Source organism: Chelonoidis abingdonii, chromosome 3 (genome assembly GCF_003597395.2).
Source record: "Chelonoidis abingdonii isolate Lonesome George chromosome 3, CheloAbing_2.0, whole genome shotgun sequence".
NCBI classification, from domain to species: domain Eukaryota; kingdom Metazoa; phylum Chordata; order Testudines; family Testudinidae; genus Chelonoidis; species Chelonoidis abingdonii.
The window spans coordinates 151,342,417-151,361,315 of NC_133771.1; the positions used below are offsets into that span (position 1 = coordinate 151,342,417).

At 43.3% G+C, this 18,899-nt stretch overlaps 2 protein-coding genes across 2 annotated transcripts in view; both read left to right on the forward strand.

Moving 5' to 3' along the window:
- Nucleotides 1–1,750: 1,750 nt before the first annotated feature.
- Nucleotides 1,751–11,440, forward strand: LOC116820144 (maestro heat-like repeat-containing protein family member 1). The gene is made up of 9 exons (XM_075063481.1): nucleotides 1,751–1,827; nucleotides 1,973–2,083; nucleotides 2,872–2,945; nucleotides 3,272–3,394; nucleotides 4,086–4,148; nucleotides 4,906–5,050; nucleotides 8,035–8,087; nucleotides 10,765–10,881; nucleotides 11,285–11,440. The coding sequence occupies exons 2-9, from the start codon at nucleotides 1,996–1,998 to the stop codon at nucleotides 11,438–11,440; spliced, it is 819 nt and encodes a 272-aa protein (XP_074919582.1). The 5' UTR covers nucleotides 1,751–1,827; nucleotides 1,973–1,995.
- The window catches only part of LOC116820145 (maestro heat-like repeat-containing protein family member 7), a 47,249-nt gene continuing 39,683 nt past the window's right edge, over nucleotides 11,334–18,899 (forward strand). The window contains exons 1-3 of the mRNA XM_032772411.2: nucleotides 11,334–11,395; nucleotides 13,058–13,213; nucleotides 18,131–18,259. Coding sequence (XP_032628302.1) covers nucleotides 13,082–13,213; nucleotides 18,131–18,259 — 261 coding nt within the window. The 5' untranslated portion in view covers nucleotides 11,334–11,395; nucleotides 13,058–13,081. The remainder of the gene's footprint in view (nucleotides 11,396–13,057; nucleotides 13,214–18,130; nucleotides 18,260–18,899) is intronic.

An 18,899-nucleotide genomic window follows, 5' to 3' on the forward strand; every position in this document is an offset into this window, starting at 1 on the left:
ATGCAGGCTAATAAACATTGTTGGGGAGGCAGGATGGTCCAATAATCTGAAATGCTGATATTCAGTGAAGGAGGAATGTTAAAACAAATTTCAGGGTGAGAATGAAAATTTTACTGTGTAAAACAGCAGCTATAAGTCAGTGTGATTTGACACTGAATACACAGAAACAACCTATCACAGACCTCAGAAATGAGAGACCTTCTCTAGAAAGTTTTCTTGAGATATCACTGTTAAAACTGTAGATATTTCCAGGAACCTCATGGACATGTTGGTAACTATACTCAATCTCGCATGGCAAATGTTTATTCCTTGCTTTTTCTTCCTCCTGCTTAGGTGATGGAAGCCACACTGGATGTAATTGGCCAACTATTTTTCATCATGTCTATTCAAACACTGAAAAATCATCTTCAGTGTTTGATCTCAGAACTCTTGCATCAGTATGGGACCAAGATACAACATTTTTATGTCACAGAGGTGAGCAACCCAAGGGTATGTCTGTTATTAGTGACTAGAGGAGTTAGATTGCTCTTCACTACCACAGAGCCATTGTTTCCATGTTGTGAGGAGATACTGATTCCAAGACTAGGCTAGGTCTAAAAGGAGCTGGGCAGGGACACATATCTAGAATAAGAAATAGATGAGGAACTGGTTAGATATTTTTCAAAAAACCAGAAGGAAAACTGGGAATAGGATACAACCAGTTGAACCACTGGCCTGATCTCAAATGATGGCAGGTGACAGATTCAGGGGCCTATGGAATGAAGCATATGGTCTGCTTCTTGTCCCTGGAGGTTCAGGAAGTACAGAGACAAGTGTGGGATAAATTCAGCCATTGATAGGCTGTGTGGAAAAGCTTTCATAATTAGAAGGAGAGTTCCATAGCTGATTGGTTCAATAGATAATTCCTTATTACTCTTCTCTTTTTTACCACAGTGCCTGTGCCATCTTCTGGATGCTGTACTGTGCCACGGGAAATGGAGTAAGAGATTATACCATAGTCTGGACAATATTCTCAGTACTCTATTCACACAGGTAAGGAGAGTTGACTCCAGTCAAGAATGGAGAATAATGTCACTTTGCTCCAGATGGCACTCTTGGTCGATATTTGATTTTGCCCTTTGCAGTTGTGTGCTCTCCATCACTTTCCTGTCTCTTGTCCTGGGCTGTTTTGTTTCTCAGATATCTTAAAGAAGGGTGAAAAATCTAACATTTCTGCAGAGGGCTCTCAAGACTGAAATTTTAGGGATGATTTGCCCTGCTATTCCATTGAGAAGGGAATGCCAGCTCCGAGGATGGAAGCACTGCTATTCCCTTCTCTGTCATCACAGATCTGTCCCTCTTCATCTGCTGTTCTCTTCTCTATCACACGGGGCACTGCCTTTCTCTTCAGCTCTCTAGTCTCAGGTCAGGAAGTGGGTGCTGCTTTCTCCTCAACAGGAAAGGTTCATCACAAGACCTCTCTTGAGAATAAGAACCTAACAACCTCCCTTGGAGGAATTCTCTCTTCTGATGCACCAATCAGAGTCACACAGACTCTTGTTCTTCTGTCAGTGGAAAACTTAACAAACATATCAGAGACTATCTGTGGGGCTGAATGATGCAAATATGTTCATTCTCTTTTAGAATAGCTGGTTTGCTAAATATTCCTGGGGTGTTGAAGTACCAGGTTTTCCAGCTTCTGTGATTGTTTCAAATCCTCCTTTGCTGTGGCACCATGTGTCTGTGACAGGGATTTCTTCTGTTTTCAGGTTTGCGCTAAGACTGAAATATCTGATACGCTAAGTAACTGGAACCAAACTTCTGCATTGCGAGCCTTCCAGGTGCTGGGTAAGAATAGAAAGAAACATTGAAATGAAACAACAGTAACAGGATCTCAGATTCCTGACTCTTCTGAAAACCGCATTTGGAAATGTGGTGATGGGTTTTCTTCCCTTTACATCACTTGTTATTAGTCAGACTTCTCTTCTGTTAGGTCCTATTTATCAGGAGGATATTATGGCTTTCCTCAGAAAGCCGATGGAGGGTGAAGAAGAGGTGGAGTGCACTGCAGCTCTTACAGTCTTGAGAGAAGTTACCCAAGAGCGTAAGTAAGAAAGGAAAGCGCAAGAACGGAACTGTGGTGGGGGAGTTTGTCTGCAACTTGCTTATATTCTCTCTGGCACTAGCAAGTGCCATCAGCGTCTCCCTTTCATGAGTACCAAATGAATGCATAAAAATGATATGAATTATCAGTGTGCCTCTGACTGTCAAACCCAGGGACCAGGTACTTACTTGTCTGACTTAAGTGGAACCATGTCCCAGCTGAGGCTCTTGCCCCAGATTTTTGGAACCAGCCTCTTGTGTGCAGGGCAGATTTAAGCTTGGCGTTAGAACTTTGTGTGTGAATGTCTGAACAATTTTATATTTGAAATCTGAATTCAAGCATACATTCCCAATCTTAATTCATGTTCACAACCTTACTGATGTTCTAACAGTGCCAGATCCTCAGTGGGTATAAACCAGCATAGCCCTATTCAGTCTCAGTCTGGCAGCAGGAGCAGGGTCAGGCAAAACAATCCTCACCATGATAGGGCTGTCTCACATGATTAGGGTGAGGCTTGCAACATATTGAAAGAGTCCCAAAATACCTGTGGCGTGATGCAATGCTACTGTGCCGTGATGGTGCATCATGAAATGGTGATGTAATCTTATAGTATGACAGTGGTTGTGCGTACATAACTTTTCCTGGAGCACAGAGTCTAAGAAGGAGTTAACCAAATGTTTATCTAATCCACAAAAAGGCAAGAATGCTGGTAAAGGAAGTTAAAAAGAGTGAGGAGCTTCTTGTGATAGACTCCAGCCTGCCAAAACCCCTGTCTGTGTTCCTTTCAGCTCCCCATATGGACAAAGTAAAAGACACCATGGTGCAATCTGTGGCTCTCCTCATACAGGAAAACAACTATCAGGTAAGAGAACACTCAAATGTCTGGGAACAGATTTGTCTTAAACTTGTAGAGTGGGAGATGAATGTATAGAATCACCAGTGTAACTAATGGGAAGGATTTTGCCTGTTGGGCTGGGGCAGATTGTTTGCACTGTGGGTCTGACAACAGGGATGATGCAGCTGCATTCTCTGATTTCTCATTTATGATCAGCAAGACCCGATCATCTACTTAAGAAGCACAATGTAAAAAACTCTACTGTGGGGATGAGCATTTCAGACAGTACATTTGTGGTGCACAATGGAATTTTTAAATATCACTGATGGTCTTCATTTGTGTGTCTCTTGGAGGTTAAAAGTCCCCTCTTGCAGCTGATTAGAAGTTTTGCATGCTGTGACTATCTTATCCTGCCAGGAGGCAGTGTACTTGTGGATTTTCTCATTCGGCAGTGTGAACTCCCTGTCTTCACCGTGGTAAGAAACAGAAAAATGTCTTCACTTATTTTTAATCCTCCTGGCCTCTTAACAATTATTGTTACCCTTTCCCTGGATCTTTCAAACTCTGCTATACCTTTTCCTGCTATGAATGTATATACCACTATGTATAGGGTTACCAGATAGCAACTGTGAAAAAATGGGACAGCGGGTGGGGGATGATAAGCACTTGTATAAGAAAAAGTCCCCAAAAACGGGACTGTCCCTTTAAAAACGGGGTGGATAGTTACCCTAACTATGTACCATTGATGTAGAAAATATCATACTATGTTCTGTATAATTTTCTGCCCCTTATTGCTGTCTTCACCAGTATCCACCAATTACATTTATTTAAGTTAAAGGGATGGCGTCAAGTATGTTTACACCAAAATGCAGGTTTTGGTTTTTGTAAAAACAAAAAATTACAAACCTTAATGTGAATGGGAATGATTTCACTTTTTCAAAATTTCAGTGAAAAGTGCTTTTGGGACATGGCAAGCTGGGAGAAGGAAGGGGATTTAATTGAGCTTCAACTGTTTTCTTAAAGACTACTGTGTTTGGACTCAAATAATTATCTTTTAAACATTCCTCTAGATACCTGCAGTCACTTACTCTATCCCTCTTCCCCTCCATCTCAATGTGGTTAGAAGGCAAATAGATAAACTTGTCCTGATTTTTCATCTATTTATAGAATCCTGAAGGTGACTGGGATGAAGAGGCAGTCCAGGTGTATAGTGTCAACACCCTAAACCTGGTAAGCATGAATACACATGGACTGATCAAACTTTCCAGTAGTTCCACCCAAAGGGTTCCCCCTGACTTCCTCACCTGCACGCACCAGCTGACACATGCCTCCAAGGGATCTTCTTTTGGATGTGTTCCTTATGAGAGCCATCTATATGCAAAAGAGCCTGGGTTGGTCATGAAGAGGGCAGTATGTGATTGGCTAGGAAGAGAGGAAAGGAGTACCTTGGATCCCACTAAGTGCTGAGTTCTTCTTGTGAGATGTTGAGTATGCTTAACTCGCTTTAATTTCCTTAACATGTCCCCTCAAATGCCAACTTACTGGAGGTGCTTAGCATACCAAAGGAATCAGGACCATAATGAGAAGGAATAATCAAACAAAACAGTATAGATTTGGATGGGCTATTGTGAGAGGCAGAGAAAAGCAGTTGTATCTGCCATTAAGTAAGAGGTCAGAGTTCTGAAGTATTGGTTAAGAAGCAGCAATTTATTCCCATTGATAAAAGGAAAGTCACAAGAGAGCTGATGTTGCATGTGTAACACCGACAGACCTCAGTTGTGATCAGGCAGGATCAACGCTGGGACTTCTGGAGCTAAATGCATGAGCTAAAAGCCACATGGCTCTTAACTAAGGCTGTAGAGCAGACTCATTAATCTTTCTCTAAGTGATCTCAGTGCCACTACACAGGACAGACCACCACACCTAGGAGGTGCATGGATTACACATGTATAAAGATATCCAAACCTATGCTGTTTGTTGCTTTCAGGTGCCCTGGAAAATGCTATTGCAGTTCGTGTGCCCTCTGGAGTACGTCAACACTTTGATCCCCATCTGCAAAACCTTGACATCTTTGTTCATAAAGTCAGGGAAAGGAGGCCTATCTCCTTACTTGGCGGAGTTCCACAGACGACGTTAGTATCAGAACACCTACATTTAATTAAATCTCCTTCATAATATAAGACGTGAATGAAACTTTCTGCTGGAGAAGGTTACTGGACTGACACTAGTAAGGTACCTAGCCTTTTAGCAAGAGGCAATGCAATTCTTGTGGAATCTTCTCATGCAGTCAGAGCGCACCCAACTCCTCAGTATACACTCTTACATTACATATGGAAAGACATAAGCAACCAATGAAAGTGCTGCATTTCATTCCAGTTTTCATACACTGACCAAAACTCTTCTCAGCATTCAAGTTTTGAATGCTAGAAATCTATAAATAAAGAGCCTTATGAGCAGGGAGATGTACCTAAAAAGAAGCACAAGTGTACAAGAAAATTTCCCAGGAAGGTGAAAATCATGCCCAGCCATATTGGTTCTACCTTGAACTATTTAGAGAGCAACACAAGTCTTTATTTGTGATCCTGAATGAGACTGTCCCCTAGAGTTCATATTTTTATTATAGAGTAGACTGGATTGAGACACCCTAAATAGCTAAAAGTTGCAAAGCAAAGCTCCAAGAGGCATATAAATACTCTGGGGCTACCATTATATATGTTTATATGAAGACAATGGTGTTCAAAAGGTTCCAGAATCTACATAATTGTTTTCTGTTTTACAAGCATCCTTTCTTGATAGTTTTCCAACTCTGATGTCTTTTACTTATCCAGTTGTCTTTCCATCCAGTTATTTCTCACTTCTTACCCTTTAAGTATCTTTAGTTTTAATGTTCTGTGACTCATAGCAGGGATGCTGACAGGAGTCTTGGACACCTGGCCAGGTGTTTAAATGCTCTGTTTTATTTTTGGTCATACTCACCTGTCCAAGAAGGGGGAGGGTAGCTCAGTGGTTTGAGCATCAGCCTGCTAAACCTAAGATTGTGAGTTTAATCCTTGAGGCGGCCATTTAGGGATCTGGGGAAAAATCTGTCTGAGGATTGGTCCTGCTTTGAGCAGTGGGTTGGGCTAGATGACCTCCTGAGATCCCTTCCAACCTTGATATTCTATATTCTAAGAGTGGCAAAACTGAGACTGACCTTATAACAAGTTAGAGAACAACTCTGTTGATCAGTAAACACTATCTACAGGTTTAAAAAAATTGTCTAATCTCTAACTCACAGCTCAGTATGTTGCCCCCAGCTCTCCAGTACACTCAATAAGTTTCCATTTCTTTTTATGACAGCAACTGAACTCCCAACCCCTCAGGCACTCCTGCTACATCTTTTGGTGAGCAATTCTTCCTTTAACTTATCTATTTGGTCCAGGAAACTTTCATTTAGTTCAATAAAAAATCATAAAACATTTAAAATATGTCATCTATGAAGCCAAAGTTTGCAGTGGTTGGGCCAGCTGAGCCTTTCTTAAATTATACTGGATGGTGATGGGCAGTGACCATTTCGAAGGATAATCTTCCAGATCTGCCTGCACATCGTGGCTGGATCACTTAGGGTCTCCGGTGCTGTCTGGTGTGGCAACAGGAAATTGAAAGCAGGCCTCTGTGGCTATCTGTGTGAAAGAATCTCTGACATGAGGGGGACCTGCAAATGCCATTTATGCTATAAATAAATAAACCTGTTCCAGACCGTCCTGATCTCCATCCCAGCACAAGCAACCTGTTAAGAGACAAAATGAAGCATTATACTTCAATCTCCCAACCTTTCCTTTTGCTTCTAGAGTCTTGAATTGAACGCTGGCTCTTCATTTTCCAGGTGATTTCATTGTATCCCTACAAAGATGGAGGCTGTGGGGTTGTTGCTCTCCAGCTGGTGCATGCCCTCCACCCTCTCAACTCTCTCCATCCTGTGATTCATTCAGATTTGGGACAGTTGTGGATGGAGATGATTCCTGAGCTTATACAATATCTAGAAGGTAAGGAAATGGGAGGTGGGTTCCCAGAACAGCTGCTGTGTGTGACAGGCTCTGAGTCAACTTTCCTGTTGATTCAGAGTACACTTGCATGGTCCCATGGAAGTAGTATGCATCTGTGTTAAGGCAGCTCTTATAGACTTACACAGTCCTGCTCCCACTCAAGTCATTTAAAGTTTTGCTTCTGATTTCAATGGTAGCAAGACCGGCTCATAGTGGTTTATCCAGCCCAACACACCACTGCAGATTGACATTTGCTCTTGAGTCAATACATTGTAATACAATCCATTTCTTCCAGCTTCACTGGGTTTAGGTCTGAGCCTAGATGTACAAACACACTTCAGTCTTCCTATTGGCTTATGCTCCATTCTTGTGTCTTTTCCTGTTTGACTGGAGATCTGATGAGTGAGGCAGGTCAGAACTCCCTCCACACCTCCTGAGTGCATTAGGGACTTTCTTTCCTAGTAGCCCTGGTTCCCTGAGTCAGATCTGGAAGGGAAGGAAAATCTGTTTGCCAACCTTGTTTTTTTTCCTATATTATTTAGCTAGGATCAAATCCTGAGGTCCTTAGTCCTTATTCAGGCTCTCATTGACTTTTCAACAGGAATTTTCCTGTGTTGGGGTGCAATGGGGATGGAGAGTCATAAGTCTCTAAATATAGTCCTGGAAATGCCAGCTGTGCAGTATCTCCATCAGCTTTGATAATAACTTTTTCATAGATCCATAGATATTCAGGCCAGAAGGGACCATTCAATCATCTAGTCTGACCTCCTGTATAACATCCAGAAGAATTTCTCCCAGTTACCCTTGTATTGATCCCAATAACTTCTGCTGAACTAAAGTATATCTTCTAGTCTTGATCTAAAGACATAAACTGATGGAGACTCCACCACTTCCCTTGGTAATTTGTTCAAGTGGTTGAATAGTTTTCTTGCATGCAATATGTGTATATTGATCGCCAAGCTAAAGCACACATCCTAGCTGATACATCTCACTCTGTGCTGGTATTCGGAGTCTCCATTATGTCTTGCTGAGTCAATCTGAACAGCGTTCAAAACACTTTTGCTGACAAGCTGCATTTCTGCCCCTTCCAGCACATAGTGAAGGAACTCTGGAAGAGAAGAAATGGAAGAACAAGCTGCTTCAGGTAACATTCATCCTCTCTAGGGGCCATTAGCTCTTCAAAGATGTGTCTACTGTGTTCCACCTATGTTCAGCATGTGTCTATACTGCACAAGGGAACCACTGCAGGAGCATCTGTACCATAAAATGATTGATTGACTTACCTGCTCTTGCCAACTGTGTTCATCCACATAGCAATAAAACCATGTTTGTGCATCCACATACAGCCCGTTTTACAGCAAGGTTGTAGCAGTGCATTCTGGGATTCCTGAAGCATCCTGTTTTCCTCACTGCCCTGGGAAGAAAGTACCCTGCACTGAGTCAATATCCAGTGAAACATACTTTGCTCAGTGTACCTAGCGTAGTTATGCTGGTTAGCGGGCCATGGGGTAATGTTAAGTCTTCACCCTGTCATAACCCTACCCTCACTTTTTCTGAAGTATCTGGTACTGGTCATTGTTGGTGACAGAATACCAGATTAAATAGGCTTTCTAGCAATTCCTCTGTTCCTAATTTCTTGCATCAATAAAAGACTCTCAGACTAGCTGTCTCTAAATGTCGGGCTATTCGCATACTTTGAAAATAGGTAGCAATGAGTTTGAAGAGCTGTAAATATTCTTCCTAACAGAGACTTTCTCCCTACCCTGATCAGCTTTTAGAAAGGTCAGTGGAAGCCATTATGGATGATGCATGGTCCTGTGAGCTCGCAAATGAGATTCTTGTGAAAAGCAAAAGCTATTCTCAGAGGTGCCAAGATAAGGTCAGTTCTGGGTTTAGGGTTTAATGAATAGGAGTGAAACAACAAATGCAGACTACCTGCATTAGGGGAGGTTTCCGGGAAGATGAAAGTATGCAAGACTGGCTGGATTACAAGGTGCCCAGGGTCAGTGTTTAAGAAATACATATTAAAGCTCTTGCTATGGGGATCTGTAAGTGATGCAGCATTAGAACAACATGTTCAATGGGCAGTTGTCCCTGATGGCACCAGAATACCTGACACAGTAGAATTCTACAGTGCAGATCATTTCTACCCACTCCTTTTACTCTTCACTCATAACGTTTAGCTTAACTGCTCTCTCCTTAATTTCATCTCCTGTTCTTGTATTTGTGTCTTCTTCCATGCTGTCCTTTATGCTGGGGAAGAATCTCTGAGTCCTGTGTGTCAAAGCCCTCATCTAGCAAAACACTTAGGCACATGTTTATTTTTCAGCACATGTGTAGGCCTCTTGATTTAACCATCAAATTTATATGGGGAAACCTACAAAAACAGGATTATTTGTTAGAGAAAGTGGAATTAATATTCTCTGTTAGAAGAATTTTAAATTTCCATTTGGCTTTCATTGACGTCAGTGGGACTACTCAGATGCTTAAAGTTCAGCATGTGCAGCAGTGCTTTGCTGGCTTCAGGTCTAAGTGATTACGCTCTCCTCATTCCAATGCCCTTTTAAAATACACTTCTGCCATAAGTCTTAGGCCTTGGCTACACTCACACTTTACAGCGCTGCAAGTTTCACGCTCAGGGGTGTGAAAAAACACCCCCCTGAGCGCTGCAAGATACAGCGCTGTAAAGCGTCAGTGTAATCAGGGAGGCAGCGCTGAGAGCGCAGCTCCCAGCGCTGCACGCTACACCCATAAAGGATGTGGTTTACATGCAGCACTGGGAGAGCTCTCTCGCAGCACTGGGAGAGCTCTCTCCCAGCGCTGCTGCTCCGACCACACTCACACTTCAAAGCACTGCCGCGGCAGCACTCCAAAATTCGAAGTGTAGCCATACCCTTAGGTGGTGATCCACCCCAAAAGTGTATATTGAATATTGCGTGCTGCAGTGGGACTACCAAAATGGTTGCTAATAACCCAGCATATATAATCTACTCTTTGTGGGCAAATTATGTTTCTCATGTGTGATATTCCCATTATACTGTCTTCTCTTCTCTGGTCCTCCAACTATGGGGCCAGATCCTCAAATGGTGTAAAACAATGTAGTGAAAATTGGAGCAGCTGGTGTTCATCACTTATTAGACTCCTACAGTGACATGTGGTCATGTCTCCTTCGAGCCAGAATCGAACCAGTGACCTAAGGATTCCTATAGGCAACACTGCTACAGTGCTCCACCCTACAAGCTGAACTTGATCACATGTCACTTTAAGACTTCATTATGCCACTTTCCAGCATACAGGTATACAGAAAGACTTACAAGTAAACAGAGCCATTTACAACCAATTGTCCTGGTTAATGGGAGTCATTAAGATTCCAAGCCACCATTAATGGCCCACACTTTGCATAATTACAATAGGACCTCAGAGTTATATTTCATATTTCTAGTTTCAGATACAAGAGTGATACATTTATACAAATAGGATGAACACACTCAGTAGATTATAAGCTTTGTAATGATACCTTACAAGAAACCTTTTGCATGAAGTATATTCCAGTTACATTATAGCCACAGTCGTTAGCATATTTTCATAAAATCATATGGAATGCAATGTCACAGAGGTCACATTGTAACTGGCTCTAATTAGTGTTCCAACAGACTTCACAATTCTTTACTCATAGCCCATAATGATGTGAAGTTCTTTCAAAGATATGAAAACACCAAAGAAATTATTTCTTCTTATATACTGCAAATGGTGAGTTTTAAAATTTATTAATGGGGAATAATCATTCCCCTGTATCTAAAGATAATCTTGTATTTTTATAGTTTTTCCCATATAAATTTTATGGGGCAGTTCTACGGGCATCAAGAAACAGAGATGTGGTGAGGGAGTACCTCAGCATTATACTGCGGACTTCTCAGCAGGAGGAAGCTGAGAGAGAGGTGAGGGAAATGGAGGGGTCATCAATGAATCTCTGTGGAGAGAGAAAGGGACTAATGAGAATTTCCATAGACTGGAGAGGGGGGCATAGAGAGAAATGGAAGAATGACCAAATATCTCTCTGTGAACTAGAATGGGAGAAATTACATAATTTTGGAGTGGAGGAGGGGAAAGGAAAAGGAATATAAAGGCTATCAAAGATCTCTAAGCAAACTAGGGAAAGGAGGAGAGTAATGATGGAGGTGATAGCTTGTCCCTCCCTATACGAATGGAATAGAGACCCTCCAAAGCTTGGGAAGGGATGTGGAAGTGAAGTCTGGATGGTGGAAAAGTTGAGGTGGAGGGTACAGGTGAGGAACAAGGAAAGGGAAATGTTCCATACTGAAGCATGACTCTGTGTTTTAGGGGATTGCTTCTGCCATCAGTCTCGTAGCTACCCGTCACCTCAAGGACATCTTGGTCGTGCTTCAGGAATTCATTAACATTCTGAACCCAGACGAAACCTCACCCAGTGAGGTACAGCTGACGTGTTATTTTACTGTGAAACCAGGGCTCAAGTGAGGCTTGCAAAGCAGACAGGTTTTTCAGACTCCCCTCCATCCTTTCTTTTCAGTGACACTTCTGGGGTCATCTGTACTTGTTTAAACTTACAAAGGATAGTGCTGCCTTTTTCCGGTAGGAATTGTGTTTGTAGAAGAATGGGTTGCACTACCTGATGATGTGGGGTCTTTTAGTGACAGACCTGTGACCTGGTCACTTCTGGGCTCAGGACTAACTGCTGCAGGGCTCCCAGTCCAGTGGGTGGAAACAAAAGGCCTGCAGGAGGGGCACCACCTGCAGCAGACTCATTCCGCACCAGCAGATAGGCCTGATGGGGGACGATTGTTTGATTCATCACCAGTGACCTCTCGTCCCTCAGGGAAGCTCTGGTAGGGAGCAGTCTCTGAATCAGTTCCTCCCCTGACTGAGCTGTACTCTCCCCTTTTAATATCTTGCTCTGGACAGATAGCGGGGCGGGGGGGGGGGGGGGAATGTGTTATCTCATGTGCCACTAGACACAGGAGATTCTAAGTCTAAGTAACTTTCCCTTTTAACCCTTCCCTCCAAGCCTGACACCTGTTGCAGGTGTAGTGTGTCTGGGTGAGGGCTGACTGCATCCACAGCACCTCATTTGTATGCCCCATCACAGACCCTCTTGTAATGCACATGTACAAGGTGGGAGAGTTAAGGTTGTTTTGGGAACTTGAATTTTCTGCGTTTGTGTGATTTAAAATCTCTGCCTTCACGTTGCAATAACGTTGCTGATTGATACAAACTGTGGGTCCAATTCTGCAAAGTCTTGTTCATGAGAGTAGTGTGTTCTTCATGGACTTTGAAAAGATTATTCAGGTGAGTAAAGGACTGCAGGAATGAATTCTGAGAAATGTTACCCCATTGTCTTGGAGGCCACTTGAGTGTGCTGGAATTACTGCCCTGCACAGGAGAAGATGCTGCTTAGCTTTCCCCTGTTTCAATATTTCTTCTGTCTCCTGAAAGAGGGTGGCACTGACCCAACATCAGGCAAAACTGATCATTTTGGCCACACAGCTCTGTCTGCTGAATACCTAGGCAGAGTAACTGTGGTCATGTAAATACAGTTTAGTCCTGAAGTTTCTCCCCCCTCCTCCCTAGCTCATCACTAGAGGTTAAGGGAGAGCTCATTCAGACCCTGCTTACACAATGGATATTTCTCTTGCAATATCACATCTGTTGTAAATTACCTACTTAAAATTTTGACTCGAGTGGATGTCCTTTTAAGAGAGAGACCGGATTTGCTCTAGTTCAATCACAAGTTACTGACCTCAGTAGAGTTCACTCACATGGCAGAGAAGAATAGTTGCCTCCTCCACTGCAAGAATCACTGGGTGAAATCCTATGGCCTATAGTATGCAGGAGGTCAGACTAGATGATCAGAATGGTCCCCTCTGACCATAAAGCCTATCAATCTCAGCTGTTCTGAGAACCTCTCTTCATCTGCAGGTTTTCTCTTACCTATAGACAATTTTCTAGCACTGAATATTTGGAGAGTGAAGCAGTTTTGGTGCGTGCACGTGCGTGTGTGTGTGTGTGGTGGGGGCTTTGTCCATGAGAGTGTGATCTGGAAGGATGAGTTTGCATTTATCTCTGTTTCTACCACAGGATGCACAGCAGAATAAATGGAGTATGGCTTCCAGCACCCTTCACCTTTGCTATGACCAGGTGGCCAAGGAAATAAAGGACAACATCCTGCCCTGGGTGGACCACATCCTGTCCCAAATGTTATACCATTACTGCCGCTACACTGCCTCAGCCACGGTACTATGAACATGGACTATTGCTATGGATATTTTTCTCTTCCTTAAGCTTTAGAGTTCCTGGGGTGCAGCAATCTTTGTTTTGGGCTCAGCTTGTCTCCACTAGGAAGCTGACAGGAAACTGTCTGCTGGGACATCATCCATTATTGCTTCTCCTGTGAATGTTCTGGAAAGGGGTCACTGTAAGGGCCCCTTATCTGCACTGCATCCACAGCATAAGAATGTAGGGATTGCCATACTGAATCAGATTAGTGATCCATCTAACTACTTTTCCTGATTCTGAAGTAACACTTGCTGTTCTATAATACCCATGATCTTTCCTTTTTTAAAGATATTAAGAGTTCTTTAAGCAGAACAAAGATTTCTGGTTTGGTGTTTTTTGGTGTCAAGTTTCCTTCCCCACTCTGAACTCTAGGGTACAGATGTGGGGACCCGCATGAAAGCCTCCTAAGCTTATTTACCAGGTTAGGTTAACAGTAAGCTGCCACCACCAAGCGTGTTCGAAATCTTAGGGAAGAGCGACTTGGAACTCTGCCTTTCCCCAAAGATTTTCCAAGTCTCTAACTCCCCCCCACCCTTTCCTGGGTAGATCTGAGACTAATTCCTCCTCCCATCAAGTCCGTACACGCCTTTTCCTGGGTAGGGTTAAGAGTATACCCTCACGAATTAGTCCTGTTGAACACAGATCCAAAACCCTTGGATCTTGAAACAATGAAAAATCAGTCAGGTTCTTAAAAGAAGAATTTTAATTAAAGAAAAAGGTAAAAATCATCTCTGTAGAATCAGGATAGAAAATTACTTTACAGGGTAATCAGATTCAAAGAGCCCAGAGGAACCCCCTCTAGCCTTAGGGTTCAAAGTTACAGCAAACAGAGGTAAACCCTCTAGCAAAAGGAACATTTACAAGTTGAGAAAACAAAGATAAAACTAACATGCCTTGCCTGGCTGATACTTACAAGTTTGAAATATGAGAGACTTGTTCAGAAAGATTTGGAGAGCATGGACTGATGTCCGGTCCCTCTTAGTCCCAAGAGAGAACAACACCCAAAACAAAGAGCACACAAACAAAAGCCTTCCCCCTCCCCAAGATCTGAAATATCTTGTTCCCTTATTGGTTCTTTGAGTCAGGTGTCAGCCAGGTTACTTGAGCTTCTTAACCCTTCACAGATAAAAGAATTTTGGTGTATCTGGCCAGGAGAGATTTTATAGTATTGTACACAGGAGGGTTGTTACCCTTCACTTTGTAGTTATGACATGGTGTTTGAAAAACTGCTCCATAAAAAAGTAAGGTACAGTTAGCAGGTCCCTTCCCTCTACACTCCCTGTGCCTCTCCCTTGTCTGTTTTCAGATGTTTCTGAAGGTAGGTCTACACTATGGGATTATTCCTATTTTTACATAAACTGGTTTTGTAAAACAGATTGTATAAAGTCGAGTGCACGCGGCCACACTAAGCACATTAATTCGGCGGTGTGCGTCCATGTACCGAGGCTAGCATCGATTTCTGGAGCATTGCACTGTGGGTAGCTATTCCCGTGACTATCCCAATAGTTCCCACAGTTCCCCTGCCCATTGGAATTTCTGGGTAGATCCCAATGCATTGATGGAGCAGAAACAGTGTCGCGGGTGATTCTGGGTAAATGTCGTCACTCAATCCTTCCTCCGTGAAGCACGGCAGACAATCATTTGCGCCCTTCTTTCCTGCATTGCTCTGGCAGATGCCATATGAGATGGCAACCATGGAGCCTATTTTGCCTTTTGTCATTGCACCATATGTAGGATAGTGCTGACAAGGATGGTACTGGCAGGACACTACACAGCAAGCATTCCATTTGCCTTGCAAAGGTCGACTAAGATGGTACCATGCCCTAATTTGCACTGTCTGCCATTGTAAATTGGTGATGACATGACGGTTCTTTAATCATATTTTGATACTCTTTGCAACTGGAAATGGGCGATGACATTATCAGCATCTTTGTACCACCATGATGTGTCATGGGTGCCGGCTGGCCACACTGAGGTCGCCAGGAGCGCATGGACAAAAATGGAAGATTCCCCCGGTCATATCCTTCTGTTAGTTTTGTCCTAAAAATAGAGCTGTCCCAGATCGCTGCCTAATATGAGGCACGTCTTCACTAGACCACACCACCCAGCCGACTCCGGGTCAGAGAGCCCCAGAGTTCCCACAGAAATGATGAGCTGCATGCCATTCTACAGGGTCCGCCCGTGCAACATAGTAACCGCACTGCTTCCCTCTTCCCACACATCTCCTGGGCTATCCAGCAGCATGCTCCCTCCGTACCATTTGATGTGATGAAGTAATGAAGAATGCAAGGAATAAGAAAACACTGGATTTTTAGCGAGATAAATTGAGGGGGAGCAGCCCTCCAGCCTGTCATTGATAGTCCAGGCAGGACAATGAAAGGTTGGGGGAGAGGAGAACGCAGCCTCCTCACTGCTATATAGATTCAAGACGTTAGCATGAAACTCTTCTTTTAGACATGAAGGGGAGAGAGGGCGGTGATGATCTCAGGTACCATGCTGCTATAGCTGAGGAGTAGGTTAACAATCCACATTTTGTTACCTGTCCTGTCCGCCAGGAGATGACAGGATTCATTCCATTTTTAACCCGCCCCTGGCCGCCTCACCGGCCCAGCCAAGGCACTCACGGTGATGCTGAGACGCTATTCAGTATTTTGTATGTACCATCTGCCATTGGGAAGGCAGGGGAGATGCTGCTGTTAGCAATCTGGCAGCGATCCCTGTCGTAGCCAGCACATCCAGTCAGACTCTTACGGTGACATTTGAAAAGTGGCGAGAATATGATTTTTTTTTTCTTTTCTTATGTGGGGGGGGCGAGGCAAATTGAAACGTTGGACCATAATTTCCTGAACTCTGGCAAAAGACAAAGGTTTTGAAACGCCTTCAGGATTGGATCTCAGCCAAAATGCAAAGCTTTTTGGCGACTGCAGGACATGGGAAGCTTCGAGTCCTCAGTCCCCCTCCCTCCCTCCAAGACGTTCCATTTGATCTTGCTGGCTTTCCGTACAGTTGTCCACAGCAAACTGGTTGTTGAGCCCTGCTGTGCGTGGCATCTATCTATCATAACCTGGAGATTTTTCAAGATTGCTTTGTCACTCATCGTCTTCTGGTAAACAGTAGCTCTTACTAAAACAGATTTGTCTCCATTCAATACAGGCGAACAGTCAAACGTTCCATTATCCTCTGAGGGATATTTGGTCCCCGTACGGTCAATGCTGGAGGCTCTTGTGGATTGGGATCTGGCATCGCCACACCTGTGCTGAATCAAAGCTCCAACGCCTGGGGCAAACAGGAAATGCAATTCAAAAGTTCGCGGGGCTTTTCCTGTCTACCTGACCAGTGCATCCGAGTTCAGATTGCTTTCCAGAGCAGTCACAATGGTACACTGTGGGATACCGCCCGGAGGCCAATACCGTTGATTTGCGGCCACAGTAACCCTAATCCAACATGGCAATACTGATTTCAGTGCTACTCCTCTCATCGGGGAGGAGTACAGAAACTGGTTTAAAGAACCCTCTATATCGATATAAAGGGCCTCGTTCTGTGGATGGGTGCAGGGTTAAATTGGTTTAACGCTGCTAAATTCGGTTTAAATGTGTAGTGTAGACCAGGCCTGCAACTAGTAGATGATATTGGCAGTTACCTTTTTTAGCAAGGCGGGCTTCTGAAGTGTTGTCCAGATATAGTGATCTCACTTGTAACTTGGTCATGAGAACTGGAGTTAGGGAGAAAGGGGGTATTTTCTGAGATTTGTCTTCTCCTCATGTCCTGAGAACAGAAGGAGGTTTGTCAAATTCTTGGTCACAGGATCTGGTGTAGGGTGTAGAAAATGTCTTTCTTTATATCTGATCATGGAAAGTGAGGGGATGTGATCAGTGTTACTAATGGATATTTTTATAAGTATGGTGACAGGCTGGTTTCAGGCTGTTCCCTTCTTATTTAAATTAAACTGAAAAGTTTACCTCTGGTGTAGCTTTTGATTTTTCAGATTCATATTCCAATGGTTAGAGTGATTGTTATTACTGTATATGATGAGTTACAGCCTTAATGAAATGTTCTGTTAATCATGATAATTAAAACAAATGATACTTGTATGAAGATACTAGATATATATGGACCCCTTTTTATGTTCCTGTATTTCAGTGGGTCATAAGGTCGCAACACATAAGTTTTCCTTGCTTCTGAGTTCAGCCAATGAGAACAGGTATTGGATATTAGTTGGCTAGAAAGAGAATATTTCTTAGGTTATGTCTACACTAGCACTTTTGTTGGTAAAACTTTTGTCTGTCAGGTTGTGGGGAAAAACACCCACTTGACTGACATATGTTTCAGCGACAGAAGCGCTGGTGTGAGATGCTTTCCCACTGACATAGCTATCACCGCTCATTGATGGAAGTTTTATTATGCAACGGGACAGCTCTCTCCCATTAGCATAAAGCGGCCACATGGGAGACCTTACATTGGCACAGCTGCGCCACTGTAATGTCTCTAGTGTAGACACAGCCTTAGAATGTGGAACAGGCAGGATGGGTAAGGGACAATATCTCATTATACTATGTTTTGACACAAACACTCTAAGGCGCTATCTAGATTAAGATGTAAAGGCATGATATTAGCTAACTTGGTCTAATTAACATCTTCTAAAACTCTAGCCTAGAGAGAGTCATTGTGTTTTAGTGTCATAAACTTGAATTAAAGCCTGGCAGAGGGGAAGATGTAAACATTTTACTCTACCAGTAGAAGCTAGCTAGCTAGATCTAACATCTCACCTTTATATTCTAGTGTAGCCACAACCTAACCACTTTATTTCTCCTGACATTGAGGTCTGTGTGATTAATCCACTAAACTATCTTTCTCCCCATTTCTGGTGGGGTTTAGAACCTAGGTCTGAAGCTGAGCTTTCTGAAGTCAATGGCTGCATTCACCGGAACTGTTGGTGACATCACCCAGAAAGCAAAAGAAGCCCATGAATTCTCGCAGAAAGCTGTCATTGTGGCATTCATGGTGGTGAGTAAAATATATAAATGGGACCAAATTCAGCTCTCATTTACAGTCTTAAAGTAACTCCATTGAAATCAGGGGAGTTAATCACATTTTACACCCTGCAAACGAGTGCAGAATCTGGCCAAGGGTCTCTGTTCGTTGGGTAGTTATAGAGAACTCTGAGCAACACTGACAGTAAAAAGCTGGATGTGATGGAATTTATACACAGAGCTCCCACATTTTGAGCACATGGCAGCCGTACACAGAGCTCTGGGACTTTGAATCAATGACCTCTGCTGGAACCTGGTTGCAAGGCTGGTCCAAGCATATCTGGGATCTTCCATGGTCCCACTGATCCACTTTGTCCCCACTTATAAATATAATTGTCATTTTATTTTATACTAGTCCATAGATCCCCTATAAATCAGGGCAAATTGACTGGAGGTAGGGCCAATGTGGGTTTGTGGCAGCTTGGCTAGGGTTTCAGAGAGGTTGGGGTGGCCTGGTTTGCAGGGTGAGAGGTGTGGGGACAGGAAGAGGAAGCAGCAGGCAGCATGAAGTGGTAGCAGTGTCAATGATCACAGTAGACAGTCACACCTCATGGTTAGAGCAGGAGTGCGTAGCCGAGAGTCAGAGCCAGGAATCTGAGCCAAAAGTCAGAACT

Coding starts and splice junctions, on each gene's coding strand:
- LOC116820144 (XM_075063481.1), top strand. CDS start 1,996: ATGGCTTTCCTCAGAAAGCCGATGGAGGGTGAAGAAGAGGTGGAGTGC. Junction 2,084..2,871: donor GAGAGAAGTTACCCAAGAGC/GTAAGTAAGAAA, acceptor TGTTCCTTTCAG/CTCCCCATATGGACAAAGTA. Junction 4,149..4,905: donor GTGTCAACACCCTAAACCTG/GTAAGCATGAAT, acceptor TGTTGCTTTCAG/GTGCCCTGGAAAATGCTATT.